Here is a 26,200-nt window from a genome sequence, read left to right on the forward strand (position 1 = left end):
TAAAGTTGCCAACGTTCGCCAATGGTGGCAGCACACAACTCGTTCCACTTTAAGTTGTTTCTGAGCATGCGCAACTGTTGGCAATGTTTGCGCGAGTGGAACGCACCCCAGGTCAAAGCAATTAAGACCTCTCGAAATCGCTGATAGTTTTGACTTTTGAGTGGTGTAAAAACACTGCACATTTCCATGTAAGTGACCCCCTCTCAGAACCATTGCCCCCTTTTTTTCCCCTCCAAATGAAATCGAAAAAAAAACCACATTTATTAACCCCTCGCTTGAGTTTGGATTTGCCCCCAATTGCCCCCCCCCCCCCCCACCCCAGCCATTGCTTAAATCATGCATTTGCTTCATACACATAGTCAGATGCTTTAATAAAATCAGTTCTGATCCAGTAGCATCAATGAAATCATTACTTGCATAGCTTGCTAAAAATGATCCACTGGTAAATATGGATCTGTTGGCTCATGTATTCAGTCATGCTTTTAAAACATAAAATATTGAATTATTCTTGCTGAATCTTGTGTCTGAAAGGTTTAATGAGAATTATCTGTCAACAGAGGGCTCGATCATGGATGAATGATCTGTTATTGTATAGGTGTGGCTAAAGCCATTCACACAATAACTGATAGCAATTCAAATTGTACACAGGATAACCTCAAGAGATTTTCTGTTCGAGAATGAGGAAGATCCCTAACATTAATTGAAATCTGACAAGTGTCAATAGTTTTCTTTATCACAAAGAAAGATTTCATAACTTTAAATTAAACTTTTAGCAAGTTTTAACAAAATAATTTGAGCTGAAACAGGTGTACCGTATCTTTTTGAAAAATAAGAACATGGTCATTCCTCAAAGTAAGTGATAAATCTGAGGTTGTTGCAGGAACAACTAAGATCACCTTGATGTGAAAACCAGTGTGAACCAAGAAACGCAACCTACAATGTAAACATTTGTACATTGTACATTCAATCTAGTTTGATGTTTTTGATATTAGAGACACATGCACCATGAATATGTGCTGCACCTTTAAGAACATACAAGTATGTAGAGTACTATGACAATCTTATTTCATTCCATAGCTAGAGGCCCAAACCTACTTGTAACATTAACGTTATACCTTACTTCACCACCTACACTCGATTCAGTCCTTTCAGCTTGTCCAGTGGTGCTAGATGGTGGTCTGTAGGTACCTCTTGAAGGTGGCCTCTTTCTTCTTCTTGATTTCATGGTTTTCTGTTGTCTCGGTGTAAGCAGTGGCCAGGTTGGTTCCAGGAGTCGATCAAACAAAGCAGGAACTCTCCGTTGTGTTCCCTGCAGCAACATGCTAATCACCAACTGGTACTGCTCTGTCATTTGCAATGGACGAAGAACAGAGCAGATACTGTGTATCAATGGACCATTGTACAACACAGCCATGTCAGGGTTGGGGAAGGGTTCCAACAGGACTTTGTTCAAGTTGACAACATCCAACAAGCACTGCTGCCACTGTGCCATTTTGTGCGTCACTTCTAGGTCCAAATCAAACTTCTTGAATTTCTTGTACTTGTTGGCATGTGACCTACAGTTCTTTATTAGAGCATACACATCAGAGTTGATCAGACCTATTTGTAGAAGGCTGGGTGTACTTTGGCGTCTGCTGATGAACTCTTGAGTGGCAGTAGCCACTCCCTGAAGCCAACTCACAGTTAAAGCTAAAACATGATCAGAACTAACCAAGGGCTCCGCATGATGTATTAAGTATATGGTCACACAAGTGGCTAGTTGGAATGATTCTGGAATACCTTCAATAATTGAGCTGTTAATCCCAAGAGTAGATAGAAGAAACTGTCTCCGCTCGGAAGCGGTCATTGCAGGAACATCTCCGAGGGAAGGAATTGCCGATTTCATTCCATCACCTCTATCAATCTCATAGACTGGTTCTACTAGAATGTGTTTTAGGGTGCTTGATCCTTGAGCATACTCCTCCACAATAGGTGGTATTTTATCAAGAGACTTCTGATCCCAAAGTAAGATCCCGTACACCACCGATCTAATGTGAACAGATGGCACTGCAGCGCTTTGTTGGGATGGGTCTTCCACCTGGATGCGAAGAAACACCCTCTTCGTGCACAACACATTTGCACAAAACATCTCTACCTTGCCCCTGGTAAGAAGCTCAACAAACCATTGAGGTATTGAAGCACAAATCGCCATCTTGCTTGGAGTGGAACCTGATCTACCAGATGTACCAGAGAGCACCTGTTCAATGGCCAGACAGTCAGGTAGAGAGTACATCTCTAAGGATGCCTCAATCAGCTTTTTCAGCTGTAGTCGGCTAGCACCTCTCTCATGTTTGATCATATCACTTACGGCTTCCTCAATTGTCTCCTTCTCGCTCAACCAAGAGAGATAACTTGTAATTTGATTGTAGCTCTTGCTCTTTGTTTTGGATCTTGAGAACTGAGAGTGGACAAAACCGTGGAACCCAGTCAATGACTTACCAAAAGTTTCCTTGTAGTCATTCCCGACTGCAGTAGCAAGTACCGGAAGCAATGACTGTTTGACTTTATACATCTTACAGAATGCAGAGCCTTGATATTTCAAGCAGTCAATGTAAAAATAACTGGCTGAGGGTGGCGCTTTCTTTTTTTGCTGATGAGGGCTTGTGGGTTTTGATTTAGATTCTTCAGCATGTCTGGGATTTTTCCACTCAAGATGGTCCAGCGGAATGTACCCAGCTCTCAAATCCAGGATGTAGAAGTCACTGTCACGTGACGCAGCTGCACAGTTCCAGGCATTTGCTAGGGCTGCCGTCTCGGCATCAGCCTCAAAATTAGAATATGCATACGGAATACCTAAATCATCCAGTACCTTCTTCAACACCATGGAAACACAAGGGGCAAAGGCTAATGCACTGCTGCCACTAGCAATACCTACAGCTGTCCGTACCCTATCAGCGCATCTAGTCTTAACCTCAGCAAGCTTTTTATCATCTTTCTCATAGGCTCCATCAAACAGCACAAACGAGGACACATTGCACTTGGCAAGATTACGAAAGAAGCTTTGACACCTGGTAGCGAAGTGTTGATAGCGACCCCCATGATGTCCATCATCACATGCTGGGGGATCCTGATAGAGGAAGTAGAGTAGTGCATAGCCATCAATCACAAGGCGGACATCGTGTAACTTATGCCTGCAGAATAACGATGGATGCTCACCAATTAAACTTGTTAGTCCTCTAACACCCATCTCGCACCACTTCAGGTTGACTTGTTAGTAGAAATTAATGCCAATGACACAAGCAGGTCCTTTCAAATAGCCATAGTTTGTCGATGGAAATACGTAGCGCTTTTGTTGCTCTTGTTTCAACAGTGACTGAAGACGTCTGAAAATAATGAGAAGATAACAAAAAAATACTTGAGAAGCTATTCAAAACTAAGAAATATGTTTAAACAACAAAGGCATTTTCTATGCATTGATTTAACTTGATTGCTGTTAATTTTTGTTTTTTGTTGATTGCTGCATTGTTCTTCCAGCAAATTTATAGTCCAGTAAAAAACATACTTATATGCTGAATGTTTTTCCGTTGTTTTCAACAACAGAAGTGAAGAAAGCTGAAATCAGCTGGATGTGCTGAAACGTTGCTTGCCTGCAGCAAAAATTAGTGATGATTTACATGTAAGGCTTACACAGAAAACAATTAGGTCAAGTAGTTATACGTGCATACTTAAAGGCAGTGGACACTATTGGTAGTTGTCAAAGACCAGTCTTCTCACTTAGTGTATACCAAAATATGCATAAAATAACAAACCTGTGAAAATTTTAGCTTGATTGGTCGCCGGAGTTGCAAGATAACTATGAAAGAAAAAAACACCCTTGTAACACGAAGTTGTGTGCTTTTAGATGCTTGATTTTGAGACCTCAAATTCTAAACTTGAGGTCTCAAAATCAAAATCGTGGAAAATAAATCCTTTCTTGAAAACTACTTCACTTCAGAGTGAGCCGTTTTGTCACAATGTTTTATACTATCTACCTCTCCCCATTACTCCTTACCAAGAGAGGTTTTATGTTGATAATTATTTGGGTAATTACCAATAGTGTCCACTGCCTTTAAATGGCAATATTGAGTAGCACAAAAAGACAATGATATTTGGGTAGCAACTGCTACCATGTTGTACTTTGCTATTCTAAGTGAAAGTTGTCACTGCACGCATTTACTTGACTTAAATTTTTTATTGGTTTTTGGACAGAAATTGATTCTAGTCTTCAAAACAGGCTGTGAAACCAATCTGTGAAATTGCATTGAATCAAATTAAGTTTTGAAGAAAACACACTGAATAGGCCCTAACCGTTGAGTTAATATCTAGGTAGTATAAATGGCTGCCCCATCCCCTAACTTGACCTATTTATTAAAAATCTGCTGAATCCTCAAGATATTTCTTCCACGTATGGCTTCACCGGTCAACCATTCTTTCTCGTTTGCCTTGAAAACAGGAAAACTCAAAACAAATGGGACCAGTTGAAGTCGTTGAAGATCGGTGTGTGGTGTGCAAAGTTCAATGTCCATCAAGTTTTATTTCATGTTTGCATACTTTAAAGGAACACGTGTTCCTTTAATATAAACAAATGAAGATAACTAGGGCATCGGTTGATATATCGCATCATTATTTTTTTCCCAATTCAAAGAAAAAGGCATAATACCGTGAAAACTGGTAAGAGGAGGATACTATGTTACAACACCCCTTAGAAAATTCTGCCTTTTCAGTGGTTTACAGCGCGTCACATGTCTTAATTTTACTAGAAACCTGGCGGCTGTGTGATAGTCGTTTTCCATGTAATAGTCGACTATAGACCCATGGCATATGAGGTCACACTCTCAAAAAGGAGGCAGATCGTTGGACAATAGCTGTTCTCTTTGCGTAAAAACGTGCGCGTGACCTCAGCGTACCACAATACAGACCACGCCTCCGAACAATGCGCATAATTTTGGGTGTCAACTCTCTTTGTGCATGTTTGTACACGATTTAGACACCCAGGATAGGCACATGCGAGTAAGCTGCGCTAATTGCAAGGGGTCTATTAATATGGCACACGCATAAGGCCTACCAGACGTCTTTTTTACCCACCTCAAACCCAATCAGTTGTGCATCTGTTTTAGTTGTGATAACGTGTAACCCTCCTGTCAGCAGAAGGGATAAACGTTATCGCAACTACATGTGTAACCCTCCTGCCGACGGCAGAAGGAATAAACGTGTTCGCAACTACCTCTGTTTCTGTTATCTGCAATGACATGCGAGGATGATAAATAGTCTGTTGCGTTGGGGTGTGTTTCTCTCGATCGTGATAATGGATGGACCGGTTAAAACACCCTCAGTGATCCCAGGACCATCCATTAGAATGTTTCGGGGAACACCTCGGGAGTCGTAGACCCATAGGCCAAAGCACTCGAAGCTACACATAGTGACCATGCATGTGCTCAGTCATTCAGTTGTGTGTGTATAAAATAATAGAGTACAATACTATACAAATACAATACAATTGCACTGCAGATTGCCCCTGGCTGCAACTGCAACCCTCCCCTTTTAATTAATCATTAAATTAACGGTAGCAGTGATGTTTCTCAATACATTTAGCTATACTCGGATACATACTATTTATGATGCATGATGTCTGGCTTGGAACTTGGAAGTGGAAGTGTTACTTATGATGCCTTTCCCCCTCGATGCCCCACCCCTGCAGTTAGCACTTTGTGACTTCTTCTATCTTGGGTTTTGTTGTTTTCATTAAACTCAACGTTGAGGGGGCACTAACACGGGACCGCAAAATTGATGGAGAGTATGGTTTCGGTTTCGCATGCAGCAGCAGATCGCACACTTTGTACGTCTTTCGTCCATCGAGCGGCGAGTCGGGAACAAGATATATATTTTCAGCGTTCATGTCCTGGCAACGCAAGCGCAATTTCTGAGGTGAGAAAACTTTAATTTTCAAGGATTTTCAAGTGCATCTTGGATGCTCTATATTAATGATGAAGAATACGTTGGATAGTTATTTTCGTAATTGATTGAAAAGTGCACAGAATTGGAGGGAAATGAAATTAAAAGAACGATGAGTGACTGGAGAGTGAGACGAGAGTACTGACCAGCAATTACTGAATCAGCATCATGATCATGTTGACTGAGTTGAGTAGCCCCAAATTGTGTGGCCAAGGCTAGCTGAATCCTAGCCTTGGCCACACAAGTGGGGCTAGTTGACTGAGTTGAACTTCCCTTTACGAAATTACGGTACAGCATAATAAAGTCTGCAGGCATACAAATAGAACCATACAAATACGTGCAATTGAAGTGTCACTGTCATCATAACGTTACACTTTACAGGGATAACTTTCCGTATGGCGCCACCACTTTTTCACTCATTTTACAAAAAGACCACTTCAGCTGTTATATATTGAACGCCCCACGATCACTTACCAATGTAGGATCTAAAGCTTTTGCTGCAACTGGGCTAAAATGCTGGAATCGTCTTCCTCAATCTGTTCGTTAAACCAATTCACTGAGTTCCTTCAAATCCAAATTAAAAACCCACCTCTATCCTAAGTTACTCTAGATTGTATCATGGAGGTAGAATCTACTATGATTGTATCATTGTTAATGGCATTGTTTTGTCTGTAAAACATGTAGTTTATCTTTTGTTTGGTTGCTATTGTATTTCGTAGCGCTTTGTATCGCTTTTGTAAAAAGCGCTTTATATAAGTAAGGTTATTATATTATTATTATTATTGATTTGAGGTAAATTCAGTTATTTCATATCGAATGAAAAAGTGGTGGCGCCACACGGAAACTTTTCCGCTGTGGCACTGTACTCCTTGATTTCGAAATTTTGACATTATCGGTCGTAGCCTACTACTTACTAGTACTATGACTAGCTCACGACCGATAATGACATTATTTCGAGAAAAAAAAGTACAGCGCCCCAGTTACTGGGTCTAGACCCGACTTGTCTATTAAATGTTAAACTTAATATTAATAAGTTTTAATAACAAATAGACCAAATCTATTAACCTCAGAGCCTAAGTTTCCGTAAGTACTCCATAAGTAGCCCTGGGAAATATGTGAGACCCATTTAGTAAGAGTTTGACAACATAAAAGTGGAATCCAAGAAATTCATAACAATGCTGTCATTTTTGTGATGGTTATAAACTTGATAGGTATTTATGTTTATGAATCATAATTAATTTATTTCATTAGTCCGATGAGGAAGTTCATTTCTATGTATAAAATTCTGGTTTATTACCCAAACTGCTTTATTATTTTATAGATTGTTGAGTGAGGATCTGATTCCACCATGCCACCAGCGCGAGGTGTGAAGAAACCTAAAGAGGATAAGAGTGACCATCGTGTCCTAGCCAATCGCTATCTGGTAGAGAAGAAACTTGGAAGTGGAAACTTTGGTACAGCATACCTTGTACATGACACCAAGGCAAACACCAGCAAAGGAGAGGAAGAATGGTCAGAAATATTGCATTTTGTTTATAATGTATGTGACTTCATAATTGACCAAATTGTTGGGCTGAGATTTGGCAGGAGTCTTGCGATGCAAGGATTATTTTAGTTGCGATAACAAAATCTGGCCAGTAAACTTGAAACTGAACAAGGCGGGTGGTCTTGTGTTTTTCAATTCAATAACAATAACCTGCCTCATTAGGAAATGTTTTTGTGAACAAATTTTAAAGTTTTGCAACTTGGAATACATGTTTTCAGTGCGAAAACAGTGTATCGTGTTGTATCTTTTAATAGTAATAATGGATCTTACTACAAATGCAGTATGGTTATTATTGATATTTATTCAGAATAAAAACACATACAAAATACAAACATAAACAAAACCAAAGCCAGAGACATATGCCTGGAATTTAAAAAGTTTACCTAAAAACTGTAGCCCAAAGGTCTTCAATTCCAATATCCCTGGCAAATATTAAAAAACTATATTTATTTACAATAAGTGTATAAAGACATTAAAAACATTAGCCAGCAATAGAACGACGCCAAATAAAGTAAAAATGCAGAATGAGTTAAATTGCAAAATTAAACATCTAACACAGTTTAATTTTGTGTTTATTGACCGAATTCAACTGACGTCATAATCCGATATGTTTGAAGGCACCATACTGGTGGGCAATGTCGCTGTGCGTAGTTCAGTGAAGTGCGTTATTTAGGCTGCGCGACGTTTACATGTAAACCAATTGACCACTAAAAATGGTGAGTGTGGCACAGTCGCCGCGTGTGAGGTGCGTGCAAGGGGTCAATACTTGTAAGTTGGGATACAAACAGTTCCAATTATGCTTAAAGAGGAGAATTTGTATGTGGATATACAACATTTTTGCAGTGACACAACTGTTTAATCTTTGACATTTCAGGAAGGTACTAAAGGAAATCTCATGTGGAGACTTGGCTATGGATGAGACTGTGGATGCAATGCATGAAGCTAAACTCCTCTCTAAACTCCATCATCCAAATATAGTGAGATTCAACGACAGCTTCCTGGATGGGGAGTTCTTCTGTATCATTACAGAGTACTGTGAGGTGAGATAATCCTTTCTAAACTATGCCCAATGGCAGAGCGTTGTTTTAAAAGGTTCTAGACACCTAAGTGGTAATTGTCAAAGACCAGTGTTCTAGCTTGCTGTATTCCAACATATGCATAGGATTACAAATCTGTGGAAAATTTTACCCAATTGGTCATCAAAGTAGACAGAGAATCATGGAAGAAAAATCACCCTTGTTGCACGAAGTTGTGTGCCTTCAGGAGCTAATAAAAGGCTTCAGACCTGATGTATTTTAATATTTGAGTGAGAAATTACTTCTTTCTCAAAAACTCCAAACTGTTAATTCAGAGGACAAATTTCGACTGTTAACCTGTTTCTGCTAAGCAAGAACTGTCTATGCTTACCAAGTTTTTGTGCTGACAAATTTTATGAAATCAGGCTCAGTTAATCAGTTCATCTGCAAAGCAAATTTACCTCTAAAAGTCAGAGGTGACAGAGGTGAAAGTCAGGATAAAAATCTTTCTGAGAGTTCTTGGCTTCAAAACCAGATTTAATCAATAAATCAAAATGAAATGTTCTAACTCACATTTTCAGATAATGGCCACATTTATTCTTGCCATTCTTATGGGCAAGTATTTTTCACCTAAAAAAGTAAATGAGGAGGTCTATAGGTCATTTGAGATATAGTGGACACGTTACCAGGGCACATTTGTCTCTTAGTCTGTATACACCCCAACCAAACAGTGCAGTCATACAGTGTCTACTAAATTTCCAAAAAGGCTAATAGGGTGAGATTGACCTGACCTTGTCATAACATCTATGCCAGCCTGTACAAAGACTGGCAGGTTTTTGTTTTATGGGCTTACGTTTTGTCGTCTGTCTTTTTCCAGTAAATTATTGGAATTTTAGTCAGATTGTTTTCAATGGTGAAGTTATTCATTTTGAAGGTAAAGCAAAAGCAAAACATTATGGAGGAAAGAAAAAGCTTTACCAGTTGCTATAATGCATTAGTAATGTGCATCAAGATAAGGTAAAGCATTGATGTTTTCGGCATCCATACTTTGTCATGAGATCTCTAATACAAGATCCCAGATTCAGTAATGATGAGAAATCTTATACAAGATCCCAGATTCGGTAATGATGAGAAATCTAATACAAGATCCCAGATTCGGTAATGATGAGAAATCTAATACAAGATCCCAGATTCAGTAATGATGAGAAATCTTATACAAGATCCCAGATTCAGTAATGATGAGAAATCTTATACAAGATCCCAGATTCAGTAATGATGAGAAATCTTATACAAGATCCCAGATTCAGTAATGATGAGAAATCTAATACAAGATCCCAGATTCGGTAATGATGAGAAATCTAATACAAGATCCCAGATTCGGTAATGATGAGAAATCTAATACAAGATCCCAGATTCGGTAATGATGAGAAATCTAATACAAGATCCCAGATTCAGTAATGATGAGAAATCTAATACAAGATCCCAGATTCAGTAATGATGAGAAATCTAATACAAGATCCCAGATTCAGTAATGATGAGAAATCTAATACAAGATCCCAGATTCAGTAATGATGAGAAATCTAATACAAGATCCCAGATTCAGTAATGATGAGAAATCTAATACAAGATCCCAGATTCGGTAATGATGAGAAATCTAATACAAGATCCCAGATTCGGTAATGATGAGACTTAAAGGCAAAGTGTGCCTTTGGTTTTTGAACCGTTCAATTGTCTTTTAACCTATAATGTAATTGTATACAATAAACCTGTGAAAGCTTCGTTTCAAAAGGTGGTCACGTTTTTCAGATATCTCCAAAAATCTGGAGCGAATATATTATGTCCATGCAGGAACAACAATCCCTATAGGAATACACAAACTGAAAAGCGTTACACGGGTATTGCTTCTCATATATTCAAATTTTTTGCCATAAAAACTCGCATCTTTTTACATAACCACATTAATTTGAAGTGAAATGTTTCTCAAAATGCCATACATTGAAAGCTACTATAGGTTTTGAACCAAGAGTTTTTATTGCCATTAATTTTAAGAGTGATTACCAAACTTACACCTTCCCTTTAACCATCTTTTATCTTTATGTTCTACTACAGGGAGGTGATCTGGATGATAAGATCACAGCTTGCAAGAAATCCGGCCGGTCATTTGACCAGAATCTAATCATGGATTGGTTTGTCCAGCTCGCTCTTGCTGTTCAACATATGCATAGTCGGTGAGTTAAACCCCTATCACTGTAAAGACACCTACTGTAGGTCTTAATAATAGTTTGCTTAGCAGTAATGAGCAGGACACCATTCACAAATTGTACATGAGACACGGTACTGTGCCTAGTAACAAATTTGTTGTGCTTAGCTACTTTTTGTGCTTTAAAAGCATCTCTACAAAATTGGGCCCTGATTTATTTGCTAGCAGAAAATAGTGGGGCACTTGTGCAACAATGTGAACTACATGTACATGGTAGTTAGGCCTGTAGTTAGACCTTAGGCCTGATATTACATGGAGGCCACAAAGCTTGGCTTTGGTGCCCATTCAAAACTTTTCCAAAGACTATAAGATTTTCCATCGGGAGGACTTTTTAAAATGAAAATGGCCTTGCCCTCTCGCAGATTAAGTTCCAGATCTGTATCCTGTACACTAACCAAATGAATACTTACCGGATATAAGAAATCAGTCTCTGGTCAGAACCCAGATGGGTGAACAATTCTGATGCATCAAAAGCCTGCACTGTGTTGGATGAGTTTACTTGCAGGATGTTTATGTTGCAGTTCAAGATGGTGCAAGTTTTGCAGAAATCAGCAACAACTCTGACTATGGTTCATATTGCAAAATGGTGTGTTTGCTCTTGGTGTGTAGTTTTCCTCTCGTCTAATGAGCAACAAACCAATCTGTCTGGTGAATTAGCGTATTTATGTGAAATGTGATGCTTTTATGTGCATTGTATGTTAAGTGGTTGTTTCATGAGTAATGTGTGTACGTGTGTAGGCCTACTTCCTTTTTACTATTTCTCATCTGGCTCCACCTACATTACAGTTTTAATGTTTGCCGGATACACTGTGTCATTTCTGGATTACCTTGGGAACATTGTGTGGTTTTTATACATGTCAACATCACATTAAGCTTGTTGGTTGGAAATTATGTGACAATGATATATTTCTGGAAATGAAACCAAGGATGACTCAAAAGTAAAGTTTATCATTGTAGCACGCAAGATTGAGGAAGCGTGTAATTTAATAGTCAAAAAGATGTTTGCTATGTGAACCGGCAACTCATAAGTGTTTTGGGCTTTTTTATTAGAAAATATAATTAGCTGTTGCAAACAACTTACCAACCAAATGGACCGAAGGTACATATAAATGCAAAAAATAGTTAATGGCCTGTCGTTTCGACCCTTGCAGAGTCTTTCTCGAAGGCTAAATGACAACACAACACACATAATGGTTTGATCAATCCTAGTAGTACAGTGTACAGCTTAATGTGTCCATCCACAGGACAAAGACATTGTAGTCAAGTATCAGGCTCCATGATACAAGTGCCATGACTAGGACTCCAACCCACACTCTGCTCATCACAAACCCCAGCTCAACACTAATGTTCTTATCCTCTTGGCCACAATACACTACAAATAAGAGTACTTTGTTATGAGGGTGCACTTAGGCTGGCATTAAAATTCAGAAAAAGAATTCTTTTTAAGGTGCTATATGCTACATAACCAGGACTCCACCCAAGTATAGACCTTCAGTATTACACCCGCCCCCTCGACACACACACACAAGAAAACTATGGTGACGCTTTTCATTTATATTTACGTATTTATTTACATTTTACTTTCTACAATAATTACAAGCTCTCTCGTTAACTTTACTCTTGTTCTGCCTGCCTCTGCCTTGGTAGGGGGGGGGGGGATGTTCCGTCCTCGTCTAACGGTCATGTGCGCTCACTCACAGTGAGGTCCCAGTCCACCTTCAACTTTTGAAGTACTACCACTGTGCGGGGCTTCTCCCAAGGCACAAGCCAGGAATACTGGTGAATCCTGGCTTTCTCGAAGTTCTGCTCAAAATTGCCACATATAAAATGTTTATTAGCAACCGACACTCCACTCAAAATTATTGTTGGTTGAACTCTCACTAGTTCTCACTGCCAAAGGCTGGCTATGCCCTTTCTCCTAAGGCTCGCAATTTAAATCTTTGAGGCTGGATTCACACCCTCTTCTCAAGAAGCTCTGATGTCGAATGCCAAAAATAATATTCTATTCCCATAGGGTCTACACACCCTCCCAAACCAGAAAAGAAACTTAGGAATTTTATTTGTATTCCCCCCTTAACTTATCCCTGCTCGCTCAAGCCTGCTCATGAATATTAATTGTTCAAAATAACCCTTAACTTCACCAATCAAAACCTTTGTTGAAGTCACATTACTTCTTTGCATAAAATAAGATGGCTCACCAAGTTTAAGGAATTTTGAGGCGCGGTTGGGCCACTGGAAATAAAAACTTGTTATCTTACAAGAACAACTTTAAAGTACTGTACATGCACTCTGGCCATACACAAATTATATTATGTTACTCTATTACCATAAGATCTGGGGTAATTTCGCTACTTTTATTTCACTCTGTGACTGGGTCATGAACTATTTCTTGCATTTATTATTATATTATATCAAACTAGGTATTTTTGGTTGCTAATCAGTTTGCAACAGCGAGCTTCTTTGTTTATTATTATTCTTATTAAGCCTACCCCTTGTTGTTTTGAATTATGCCCACATTTACTATGAAAGCTTGTATAGGAAGAACGTTGGGTAATCATACTCAACGTTCTTCTGAGTAAATGTTTGTATACTTAGGTATGCAACTTTCAAAATAGGGGCAACCCAAAAACATCAAAGCAATTCGTTTTGAATAAAACCTTTGCGGAGTATTCACGTTTGCTGTGCAAAACTGATATCTGTTAGAAGACAATGCACAAAAGATAATATAATAATAATAACAAATTCTTATATAGCGCATTTCACAATAACCGTATCAATGCTCTTTACATTAGTGCCCTGGTCATGGGGCCAATAACATCCCTGTAATGTTTCTCAGCTCCCTGGGGAGTATACAGCCCTGAGCTGCCTGTAAGGCGCTTGTGGCTTTTTCATACACAATAACAACCTTTACCCTCGCAGGTACCCATTTATACCCCTGGGTGAAGAGAAGCAATTATAGTAAAGTGTCTTGCTCAAGGACACAAGTGTCACGACCGGGATTCGAACCCACACTCCGGTGAATCAGCACCAGAACTTGAATTCGATGCTCTTAACCACTCGGCCATGACACTCTATATAGACAAAGTTGAGATACATAAATAATGATCACCGCTAAAATCACACTTGTTACCTTGTGTTTCACATGTTTCATGAATATAGCAGTCTATGATGTAGGCCTACTACGCCGTTGAGGTAGCACTTAAAGGCAGTGGACACTATTGGTAATTACTCCAAATAATATAAGCATAAAACCTTTCTTGATTACAAATAATGGGGAGAGGTTGATAGTATAAAACATTGTGAGAAACAGCTCCCTCTATGCTCTAAGTGACATAGTTTTTGAGAAAGAAGTACTTTTCCACGAATTTGATTTTGAGACCTCAAGTTTAGAATTTGAGGTATTGAAATCAAGCATCTGAAAGCACTTCGTGTGACGAAGGATATTTTTTAATTCAAAGTTATCTCACAACTCCAACAACCGATCAAGCTCAAATTTTCACAGGTTTGTTCTTTCATGCATATGTTGAGATACAACAAGTGAGAAGACTGGTCTTTGACAATTACCAAAAGTGTCCAATGTCTTTAACTATACATGTATTGCATTCCATTTGTGTGTTTGTGCCACCATCTGCATGAAACCATTCACACAACCTGCCAGGTCTTGACAGCTTTATTATGATTGATGGGATACAACTCTAGTCATAAGTTATACCCAGGTCAAATGTCAAAAGGCCATGTTCCTGACCTGACCCCAATGACCACAAGTCCCTCTAGAATGTATAAACAAAAAAGTGGTTGCTATGGTAATGGTTTAGAAATAGTCTTGTGTGTGAGGGTGTAAGTGTGTGCAAGGAACTTGTGTGTAGAACAAAATTTCAACAGATATTTGTATAACCTCCAAGCAATAGATTACAGGAACATTATTTAAATGGTTTTTGCTAACAAAACAGTTGCTTGCAGTGTAAGCAGTTTATGTAATCCACCAAAATTATACATAAACTGACAAACCCGTAGAAGTTTAAGATCAGTCGACCATCTGGGTCACAAGAAAAAAAATGAAAAACCGATTACGCACCTTGCATGACATCGTTTAAATTACAAATTAATAAAATGCTCACTGAGCGATGCCTAATATACTTTTCTAATCGTAACTCTAACCTAACCCTTACCCTAGCCCAAGCACATGTAGATCATGAGGGGTTGTCGATATATAGAGCATTCACCATACTTTCAGGTAAAAGAACAAATTCTGCTTCTTTGAGATATATTAATTTGTTTTGAATCTTACAAAAATTCCTTTTCCTTTTTGTGTAGGCGAGTTTTACATCGAGACTTAAAAACCAGAAACATCTTCCTAAAGAACAACATGATTAAGATTGGTGACTTTGGAATCTCCAGGGTCTTAATGGGAACCACTGACATGGCCAGCACATTCACTGGTACCCCGTACTACATGAGCCCCGAGGTGCTGAAACACGAGGGCTACAATTCCAAATCAGATGTTTGGTAAGCTACAGATGTCCGAACCAAATTACAATCGTTTTTAATGTTTGTTAACCCTGACAGGCTATTTCTGTTCATGGACTTTTGGGCATACAGATATTTAAAAGAGGAAATCCTCATGCCTGCGTGTACACCTGTTTGAAAAGTCAACGATTGTCTTGTAAAGCGCATCCCTGTTAGACCATTACACATAAGATATTTACCCTGTGCTTGACTGTTCTACATGTGATGCTCTACTACGCATGCACTTTTAACCTGCAAGTGAATATTCCATGTGCGCTTTAGGGCAAAAATGGCATATGAAACGTGATGTTGAATGGATCAGTGAGAATTTTTCAATCATGAATTATATATGTATGTGATATAACAAAAAAACATCTAAAAACAGGCTGTACTTTTGTGTAGGGTTCATCTGTTTTTGATGTTTGTACATCCGCTAAGTTTCCCTGTCTGTTTTTCACACATACCCCCTCCCCAGACCTGTCTACAACCTATCCCTGTTGACTGGGACAACAGTTGTCTCTGACAAGATTGATACATTCCTCCATTGCAGGTCCATAGCATGTATACTTTATGAACTGTGCTCCCTTCAACATGCATTCGAGGGCCAGTCGTTAATGGGAGTTATGTACAAGATAGTGGAAGGAAAGACACCAGAAATACCAAAGAAATATGAGAAGAATATCCAAGAACTATTGAATGTGTAAGTAGACATTGAAAGAAAATGGTAACAAAAGAATTTAAAAAAAAAATTCATTGGAATTTATTGAATACACCTGTGTTAGCACTGTAAACTCGGTATTTCCCGAGCACTTAGAAGAAAACCACACAGGCGTATTACTGGGATGGGATTCGAACCCACGACCTTTGCAATTCTAGAGCAGTGTCTTACCAACTAGACCACCGATATTGCCTGGTAGCTAGAGTCAGTTCAAATCCTATGTTTTAGAACCGGGTACAGCATCGATTTAAATGATGGAAATTTGCATCGGGGACAAAGAATATTATATTCTTTATCCCCAATGCAAATTTACATTGATTAAATTTATGAAAATAAGGTACACTTCCTGTTTGGTAAATTCAGCAGAAATAAAATTAGGGACATCAGTATGTAAGCTCATAAAGGCAATGAACACTATTTAGTTATTACTCAAATAACTATTAGCATAAAACCTTACTTGGTAACAAGTAATGGAGACTAGTTGTTGATAGTATAAAACATTGTGAGAAATGGCTCTCTCTGAAGTAACGTAGTTTTCGAGAAAGAAAACGTTTTCCACGAATTTCATTTTGAGACCTCAGAATTAGATTTTGAGGTCTCGAAATCAAGCATCTGAAAGCACACAACTTCGTGTGACAAGGGTGTTTTTCTTTCATTATTATTTCGCAACTTCGACGACCAATTGAGCTCAAATTTGTACAGGTTTGTTATTTTATGCATATGTTGAGATACACCAAGTGAGAAGACTGGTCTTTGACAATTACCAATAGTGTTCAGTGTCTTTAATCCTAATTTTAATTCTGAGTTTCTCATTTCTTGTAGAATGCTGAATCGAGACCCTGCCAAGAGACCGTCTGCAACTGAAGTGACTAAGATACCATTTGTATTGAGACACATGGAGGTAAAATCAAACTCATCTTTCTTAAAACTTAAAACTTAAAATAGTTTGATCCGTTTGTCAAGTTCACCTTTCCTAATGACACTGCTTCATGTTGCCTTTGGCACTAACATCACTGATTTCTGCTTAAAGGGTCAGTGGCAAATTTCTGTGCTAAAATGTGGGGGAGAAGTATGCTTAGTAACAGGAAATACACGTAGACTTTTTCGCTCCTGAGGTGTGTTTTTTTCGGAACATTAAGAAATGCCATGAGATTGGGGCAAGGGTCCAATTTCATAGAGCTGCCTAAGGAGAAAGTGGTGCTAATTGCGTGCTTTTGCTACGCTGTGAGCACGATGCCAGTCACAGATGGTACAGGTATGAATTTAGCACCCCATTGCCATACCAACCTTGTATTGCATGAGGTTAGTTTAGATAGAGCTTGTCAAAGTCAACAAGTTAGCATGACTGAATGATTCTGATTGGGGTATGCCTTTGTTTAATATTGTCCTTGAACTACATACACAAAATACACGACCCTTATTTATTTTGTTATTTTGTGTCATCAACTCGAGCAGAAGATGAAGAAGAGGATCTCTGAGATGAAAGAGCATCGAGACGACACCCGGGAAGTTGTCGAGAGAGACACGCAGGAGCTTGCCACTCTCCTACGAGAGAAGACTCACTTGGAGGACTTGAAGGATGTGTCGTTACGGGAACAGCCTCCTCCTCCTCAGACATCCATGCACCCATCCTCGGTCCAAGATCCCTACAAACACCTCACTCCTAAGGAGAAGATGAGGATAAGGAAGATGCAACTTGCTGATGAGAAAGCACAAGTTATCAGGTGAGAAAACTGGGTACTATACCTTATGGTATAGACTGGGGACCTTTTAAATTATTTTGCCTTTAATTAAGGCTGTATCCGGCTACAGCTATAGCTATAGATTTCCACTTATTTTTGCGTTGAGGTATAGGACGTCCTTAGCAACAGCTATAGTCAGAGCTAATTTGGGCATGGCCTAAGTCTCTGAGATTGGAGGTGAGGCTCAGAAAAAATTGCTTTAAAGACTTGACACTAAAGTTTTGACAGAAAAAAATATTTCTCATCTTAATATAACCATAATTTCTTTCGTGGGTGTATGCACAGTGCTTTGTCGTCCCCAGCACCTTGCCTTAACCAAAAGTGCTGGGATGGGCAAATGTATCAAGCACGCTCATTGGCATATCCCGAAAATGCTCAGTCCCATCATGCATCACACTCAATCTGTTATGCACTGCACGCATGCCATACTTCCTGGTCAAGAATCTGCCCCGAGCTGATAGCCCATCCCAGCGGTCCTGGATAGACCCTGGCCTCTGGGGGCAGACCGAAGCACAGTGCAGGCTTTGAAATACCCACCAGTCCCATCATACATCACACTCAATCTGTTATGCACTGCACGCATGACATACTTCCTGGTCAAGAATCTGCCCCGAGCTGATAGCCCATCCCAGCGGTCCTGGATAGACCCTGGCCTCTGGGGGCAGACCGAAGCACAGTGCAGGCTTTGAAATACCCACCAGACCATAGGTCAATAAGAGATTGAAGTTTTATAAACTTGCAGTCAAACATATCTAGTGGTCTTGGTTTTTCCTCTTAGTTTTCAATATTATTTCCAGTTTGTTGCCAAGCTGAAATAGCATCTTACCTAAAGGTAATGAAACCCCTTTGAAACAGATCTAAGTACACAAATTGTTTTTATAAATTTAAGTATTAAAGGCTCGAGTTACACACCTTTTATTGTGGTGAGTTTCTTTCTACAATTTGAGACTGCCACACGGTCATATTTTTTTACAATTTCTTTGACAGTCAACATGCAAGAAACAACCTTGCTCAGAATATTCAGAGGAAAGAAGTCATCAAGGGAACTATGGGGTCGTACAATCGACCAGCTTGGCAAGGTGGTGCTGGAGAGGTAGGCTGGAACAGATGTCTTGGGATGTCTTGACTAATACTCTTAGTTTTTAGCAAGTATGACTGCAGATGAATATTTGATGTTTAGTTGATTCTTATCTAAACATGGCCAGAACTGTGGACCGGATTTATGTGTTGCAGTGTCAACGTTGCTTTTCCAAAGTAAAGGGCCCATCCAATGGAATAAGATGATGTCTTAAACCCTCAACCCTACTGTAGTTAACCACTAGATTGTTTGCAAACTTTTGAACAACTTTAATTTCAAATTCTATTTCAATTTACGTTATACTCCACGATGGGAATTTCATTTCGGCCTTTTATACAACAAACTTGATTGTTAAAAAAAACCCAGATGTTTTGTTTACCCCCATACCATATCAAACATCATACCAAAAACTGACACTGGAGTACACTGTTTCATAGTCTCTTGGCCCCAGAACTCTTGCTCAATCCCAAATAAGATTGAAAAAGAAAAGCAAAAATATCCATACATTAATTAGCCCCAAATTGAGTCTTTTTCCCCGCTTGCCCTCCTTAATGAAAATGTCTGGTTATGCCACTGCAGTAAAGGCTATGGCCTTTGTGTAATCCAGTACTTCTTGTTTAAATTGTACTTACTCAGCTGCTATTACTCAAAACAGTTTCAGCTGTTCTACTTGTATGCCAAAATCCTGAGTTGCTCAAAAATGTCTTGCTGAATGCAAAATGGTAAGACGATGTGGATGTGACTCGCATCCAAAAAGTTTTCCTGGGACTGGGAAGGGGAGTGCACTAATCTCACAGTGTAGTGAAGAATAAACTAAATAAATGTGTATGTAATGGATGTCTGCATGTAAACATCTATTGGATTTTTGTCTTTGTGTTTGATTTCAGCAACATCGTCCAACATTTTATGAAGAGGCTCCATCTTACAATGAGGGGACAGTTCGTAGTCGACTCCCGGCAGTTTCTCCGGACACTTACTATGATGATGGTAGGGAAATGGATGATATCAGTCACTGGGAGAGAGAAGATATGGGCACAGTCCGAGAAGGTAGGAGTAGAATTATCTGCTTTATACTCTTGACTCACACTGACACTCAAACCAGTATAGACAGTATTAAATGTGACATCACCGTTCAAGTATTTGCCCTACAAGATGGCGTCTGTGAGCGTGTGAGTGTGTGTGTGCGCGCTTGTGCCGTAGAAATCAAATCGGGAATGCTGCGTGTTTCTTTGATGTACGCGTTTAGACGCGCATACCGTTTGACCTACAAGATGGTGACTTTTATAGCAGCAAAGGGATTATTCAATACAGTCTGTTGTGTTGAGCCATTGGTGCGAGGGAGGGTCTCAAAATTAAAAACAGTAAGAATGTTCCAATTGGATTGTTTGGAAAGTATTCCAGCAGGCATAGGTGGACTACCTCTGTTGGACCACCAGAGCTTTCCATTGGATCGTTTAAGTGGTAACATGTAAATTCGCGGGGAACAATGTCTTGGTCTGGCAGAATACTTTGACAGTTCAAAGTATTTGTTCCCATTCTTTGTAACCACGGTTGTTTTGTGCACTGGGAGGAAATATAGTTATAAAAACTAAGATGATTTTAAAAGGTCCACAAACCCGGTTCAAGTTGTGGCCTTAAAGGCAGTGGACACTATTGGTAATTACTCAGAATAGTTTTTAGCATAAAACCTTTCTTGCTGACGAGTAATGGGGAGAGGTTGATGGTACAAAACATTGTGAGAAACGGCTCCCTCTGAAGTGCCATAGTTTTCGAGAAAGGAGTAATTTTCCATGAATTTGATTTCGAGACCTCAGATTTAGAACTTGAGGTCTCGAAATCAACCATCTAAACGCACACAACTTCGTGTGACAAGGGTGTATTTTCTTTCATTGTTATCTTGCAAGTTCGATGACCGATTGAGTTCAAACTTTCACAGGTTTGTTACTTTATGCATATGTTGAGATACACCAACTGTGAAGGCTAGTCTTTGACAATTGCCAATAGTGTCCACTGCCTTTAATATTTGCTTTTTTTGTTTTAAAATTAATTTCTTTCAATATTTGTTTGTTTGTTTATTAAAACAGTTACCTACACAGCATACGATGATAGACCCATCAAACCAGCAGGATCCCCCAATCCATACAGTGAAGAAGGTTAGTACCTAGAAACCAGCCTTATTAAACACACTATCATCAAGGATTTTGTTGATCTTATAAAGTCCCCAATGTTGATTGGGCTGACTTTGCTACTTGCATTTACGATTTCAGCCTCCGTGTCTCTCCGATCACGTCGATGTAGTTGAGTGGTCGAAGTCCTCTATTAGGGCAGGGCAGTCTCTAATATAACACGTCAGGAATGACCTGGTCTAAAGGCACGAAAGCAGTGACCTGCAAAGCGGACTCTGCGTTGAGCAACAGTAGTAGAGATTGGTGGAATGTCTCCATAGATCTTTTCTTTGGTCTTGTGCTCCGGCCATGAGATGTTCTGTACCCTCATAAGAAGCCTGGTGTATGTGCCGTCAAGGCGATCTTGAAACTCTTTTTTTTTCATGGTGTTGAAATAAGTCGAAAAAGAGGGGAACAAATTGAAAACGATCACATCATCTATTCTTGCATGACTAATACTAAGCTCAATGCAGTGTCAGACGAAACTGCCATGGCTGTGGGCAATGATGAATTCATTGAAACTCATCAGTAGATTTCAAAGAAATCATCCTCCGCTACCACTAATAAAAAGCCTCCATCTAAAGGCAGAGACGATAAAGGACAGCTCTATGAAGTAGCCCTGTGATCCAACAGGGTTTGGGATGTGATATTTATTTTGTACTAACCCAAACTTCCTCAAGCTTAATATAAGAACTCCAACAAACATGTTAAGTTGCCCAAGAGGAAGTCTTTTTGTATTATTCAAAGATTTGAATCTGTGTGGTTTTCTTCCTTGTGCAGGTATGAGCACATTAAAAGCTCCATCTGCAAATGACGACCGCCCCATCACCCCTCTCAAGAAGGAAATCAACTTTGACGACCCCAATATTTCACTTGCCACACCACCAGGCCTGAAACCACTGCCTACCAAGAACGCTCAAGCCAAGCCCACATCAGCACAGGTATGGCTTTAGAATGGATAGAAGGCGTGGTGAGCTATTACTGTGAAAGTTTATAAAAGATAAGCTTTGAAAATAGAAGCTTGTCATAAGGTGTACATGTAGATCCTTCCCACTCATCAAAATAGTCGTAATGATAATAGTAACAGCTGCTTGAATAAGGGAATCAATGTGTGGTGAAGAGGTTTTCAACTAGTGGTTTAAACCCGCGCCGAGGCCTGGACTTGATCATTTTACCAAATTATCAAGAACCAGGCCTCGGTGGGTTTAAGCCACTAGTTGAAAACCGATTCAACACACATTGATTCCCATTCATAAATACCTTTTCGGTCAAAAAACATCAACACTTCTTGGTCAAAAGGTAAAATAAATGCAAAAATTATAATTGTTCAATGATTTCCTTCAACACAACACCCCTCCAGCTTTGAAATGGTAAGGCCCTCGGGTAAACAACTCCTTATAAGGAGATGCTGTGCGCGTCGCGTATCGCGTGATGTGGCACATTTGTTTCAGCAATACTTTTCTGTGCTTACAGGCTTTATGAAATGTGGCCCTGTGAGGTAAGCTTACAGGCATGACTTGTGCTACTGTATGCTTCAATATTTTGCTTACAGTAATTTTGCATGCAGTAAGAAGCACCGTCAAACTTTACTCGATTAGACTTGTAAGTGCAAGGTTGATTGATGATTCTGGGGAGCCTTCCTTTAATTGTCAAACAATTGTATTTTCACAGACCAAATCACCAACTAGCAAACAAGTCAAGGGTAAGCCAGCCCCGATCAAATCAACGCAGTCCAAACCAGTCAAATCACCAATGTCACCTACCATTAAAAAGGCTCCAACATCACCCAGGAAAGATCAGTCTCAACCAGACCCTCAATCGCCATCTAAAGTCCTGGCTCGGGTAGCGGAGAACATTCCAGCTGATGCTGACGCTGCTGAAACATTCTACTCTCAACATGAAGACTTTGAAGACTCTGGGTCTGACTCAGTTGATGAAGATATTGATGTAAATAGGATTTTCTTTTCGTAATATTTTTGATAAAGAGTTTGAGTGGGAAGGGGTGGGAGACCTTGTACAAACTTTAAAATGTATGTTAAAGACACTGGACACTATTGGTAATTGTCAAAGACCAGTGTTCTCACTTGGGGTATCTCAACATATGCATAAAATAACAAATCTGTGAAAATTTGAGCTCAATTGGTCATCGAAGTTGCGAGATAATGATAAAAGAGGACAAAACCTTGTCACACAAAGTTGTGTGCATTTAGATAGTTGATTTCAAGACCTCAAATTCGAAATCTGAGGTCTCGAAATCAAATTCGTGGAAAATTACTTCTTTCTAGAAAACTATGTCACTTCAGAGGGAGCCGTTTCTCACAATGTTTTATACCATCAACCTCTCCCCATTACTCGTCACCAAGAAAGGTTTTATGCTGATAACTATTTTGAGTAATTACCAATAGTGTCCACTGCCTTTCAATGTGGATATTGAAATATTATCGTGCATACATTATGATTTTTTTTTTATAACAAGTACTACTTGTGGGAGAGAAAGACGGTCCCCAAAATTAGTCTTCTCGGTACGTCCTTAACAATGTTGCAACATTTGGACATTCTCTAAGGGACTGGCTACAAGAGATTGAAAGTAGATATCTGATCTCAAATGCCATCTAAACATCACGTATCAAGTCTTGTAGTATGTACACTACAAAGTGTGTTATGTCTATGCAATTAAACCATTTTGTTTTGAAAGCAATCGCCTGGCTGTATCGTAATAGATGAAGACAGGGGACTAGTCTTAAAACAGGCCTGTCCTCAACGGGTACACTTGGCAGTCTATTGGCTGCAGGGTCTTAGTGATCTGAAGTATGCCTGGGTCAAGGGTTTGAATCCCAAGCAACTGGCATTTAGATTATCTCTTGTCAGTTAAAGTGTAAAATGCAAATTAATAATAAATACATGTGGCGTTTTGGGGGATGATTGAGTGTGACTTTGTGTTGATGTTACAGGATGAATATGATGCCTTGATGGAATGCATGCAAGATGCTCTAGACAAGACAACAGGAGGTAAATATTCTAATCATTCATGTCCACCCAATAATGCATTGACCAATCACATCAGTTAATACAATACAAATACTTACAAGTGGAGCCAATAGGAGGGCTACTTTGAGCAATGCGTCCAATCCTGATGAGCCTTTTTGAGATAATATGGTGGACAGTACATGAGTGAATGTTGTTCTCGGTAATGTGCACACGCTCAGAACTACGTAAACAAGGGACATTTACCTGGCAAGTCTGCTTCCACCTGGCATTCACAAGTCTCCCATTGTTAATATAATTATCTTAAAAGGCCAATAGTACATGTACGCCCTTGCTAAGCAGATGCTATTGTAGGCGAAGTTTGTCAACTAAAAGATGTAAACAAGTTTCATGCAATAGAAAAGCTACTTTCAGCAATGCGTTTGTATCCATCCCACTACTACACCCTTCCTACATGTAGGTGGGCGGCGATTCCCTGATCTAAGGTGTGTTGACCTGTAGTTACATTGTATGCATGAATTACTACAGCAATTCATGGTACACAATAGAATGATACACAGTCATATTGCTGAATTGCAGTAGCATCGGTTGAAAAGATTACCATCTATCAGTTTTGAATAACATTTCAAAATTTATAACTTTTCAAAATTGACAAAGTGAATTGTCCAGTGTTAACCATTATTTATAAATAAGTTGCACTACACAGTTTAGGCAATCCATTGGTTGAATGATGTTCGCATGACCATGCATGCAACTTTTCCTCAGATCAGCTGATTTCCTCTTTTTTTAATCTCAGTTTTACCATTCAAAAATATTATACAAAAGCGTAGACATTTTATAATTTCTTCCGTTTTGGTGAAGTTACGGTTGCATGCCTGATCATGTTGACCTAGGAGTTGCTTTCCAAAGACCCGTTGGGTAAAGCGCAGTCTGTGTTCATAGCAAGACACAAGTCCGCACACAAGCTTACGCGGGCAATAATAACACTTAATGCATAACTGTTAAGCACCGTGTGTAATTTTTTGCAAAATAGTCAAGTTCAATTGTTCAGTTTAGTTTTTTATTAATGCTTTTTAAAAAAAAACGTATTATACATTATGAGTGGGAGTAAAAGATTAGGGACTCGGTCTTACCAAAAGTTTGTGATACGTGACAACAATCCTTTCCGTTTTAAACCGCCACGTAATACTTCGTCAGCATCTTTTATTCCCTTAATGTTACTGGTAAAATATTACAGAATTATATTTGTACAATTTTTATACTTTTGTTTTTACAGATCAAGGCGGAACCTTAAAAGACAACACACTTAGTGCTTTTTCACCCGCTATGAGAGAGACCAAGATTAAAAATCTCAGATCGTATCCTTTGATTTCTTTCATTTCATTTGTTTTCCTTTTTTCTTTAAACATCATTGCATTAAAAGGAGTGCATATGAAACTATAAATGTTCACAGATTTACACATACATACCTTCCACGGTAAACATATGGTCATGACAGAAAGCTTCACTTGGAATGTGTGCATGAAATAGTTTATGAGAAATGAAGAAACAAATTATTTTTTGAATGAAATAAAAACAGTGATGGGGTTTTCCATATTTTCTTGTGACGCTGATGACAGATTGAGCTAAAACATTCACAAGTTACTTGTTTCTTCATGAGCAGTACGTGTGGAGTCATACCAAGTGTGGATACTGAGCTTTGACAATCACAAGTGATGCTTTATGTCTTTTAAATTGCAAGTGGTGGGACACATGCAAAATACCAATTGTGTATGGTTGAAAGTAAAGGAAATTAACCCTTGCGTCAAAATAAGGTTTTTTCCCGCTCTGAATGTCATTTGTAATTAAGGTTTAGTAGAGTTGTTTCAAATAAGAAATAGCATTTTCGAATGCACTTGAGCATCATAAATACCAAACTGAAATTTAAACTTTCAAATCACAATATTTTTTCTCCAAAAACTGTTGGAACTTATTTCCTTAACTGATACTTTTTCAGCGAGTGTGAACGTAAAATTGGCAGAGAGTCCTTCAAGAGTGCTTATTCCTTCCTCAAGCAAGCAAGATTTGGTGACCAGAGGTCAATGGGTGATACCACTTTAGATGAAGGGGAGATTATGAAGGGATTAAAGAAGTACGTCAAAAACCCCAGTGACTGTTTCCTGATCGATCAGCTGTTATTTCTGGAAGAGCAGGCGTCATTTGATAGATAACAAT

The 26,200-nt window shown here is 39.1% G+C and overlaps 2 protein-coding genes across 3 annotated transcripts; one reads left to right on the forward strand and one right to left on the reverse strand.

The window, feature by feature from the left end:
• Positions 1–328: 328 nt before the first annotated feature.
• On the reverse strand, positions 329–11,419 carry LOC117289146 (protein asteroid homolog 1-like). Of its 2 annotated transcripts, none has more exons than XM_033770141.1 (2): positions 11,203–11,419; positions 329–3,362 (listed from the first exon to the last, which is right to left on the reverse strand). In XM_033770141.1, exon 2 carries the CDS (start codon positions 3,224–3,226, stop codon positions 1,067–1,069), a length of 2,160 nt encoding a protein of 719 aa, XP_033626032.1. In that variant the 5' UTR covers positions 3,227–3,362; positions 11,203–11,419; the 3' UTR covers positions 329–1,066. The 2 variants fall into 2 exon arrangements, with proteins under 2 accessions (XP_033626032.1, XP_033626030.1); XM_033770139.1 differs by lacking the exon at positions 11,203–11,419 and adding an exon at positions 5,629–5,716.
• LOC117289145 (serine/threonine-protein kinase Nek11-like) lies at positions 5,882–26,200 on the forward strand. The gene is made up of 16 exons (XM_033770138.1): positions 5,882–5,943; positions 7,292–7,482; positions 8,391–8,556; positions 10,642–10,760; positions 15,107–15,298; positions 15,849–15,998; positions 16,839–16,917; positions 17,472–17,740; positions 18,746–18,851; positions 19,724–19,883; positions 20,921–20,989; positions 21,782–21,942; positions 22,673–22,948; positions 23,953–24,010; positions 25,263–25,344; positions 25,983–26,200. The coding sequence occupies exons 2-16, from the start codon at positions 7,319–7,321 to the stop codon at positions 26,194–26,196; spliced, it is 2,265 nt and encodes a 754-aa protein (XP_033626029.1). The 5' UTR covers positions 5,882–5,943; positions 7,292–7,318; the 3' UTR covers positions 26,197–26,200.

The sequence above is a fragment of the Asterias rubens genome, chromosome 4 (assembly GCF_902459465.1).
Source record: "Asterias rubens chromosome 4, eAstRub1.3, whole genome shotgun sequence".
Lineage (NCBI taxonomy): Eukaryota > Metazoa > Echinodermata > Asteroidea > Forcipulatida > Asteriidae > Asterias > Asterias rubens.

What these genes read in the sequence shown, in the direction of transcription:
- LOC117289145 (XM_033770138.1), top strand. Translation starts at nt 7,319, where the DNA reads ATGCCACCAGCGCGAGGTGTGAAGAAACCTAAAGAGGATAAGAGTGAC. An exon ending in CCAAGCCCACATCAGCACAG is followed by an intron (nt 21,943 to 22,672) that starts GTATGGCTTTAG and finishes GTATTTTCACAG; the next exon opens with ACCAAATCACCAACTAGCAA. An exon ending in TCTAGACAAGACAACAGGAG is followed by an intron (nt 24,011 to 25,262) that starts GTAAATATTCTA and finishes TTGTTTTTACAG; the next exon opens with ATCAAGGCGGAACCTTAAAA.
- LOC117289146 (XM_033770141.1), bottom strand. Translation starts at nt 3,226, where the DNA reads ATGGGTGTTAGAGGACTAACAAGTTTAATTGGTGAGCATCCATCGTTA.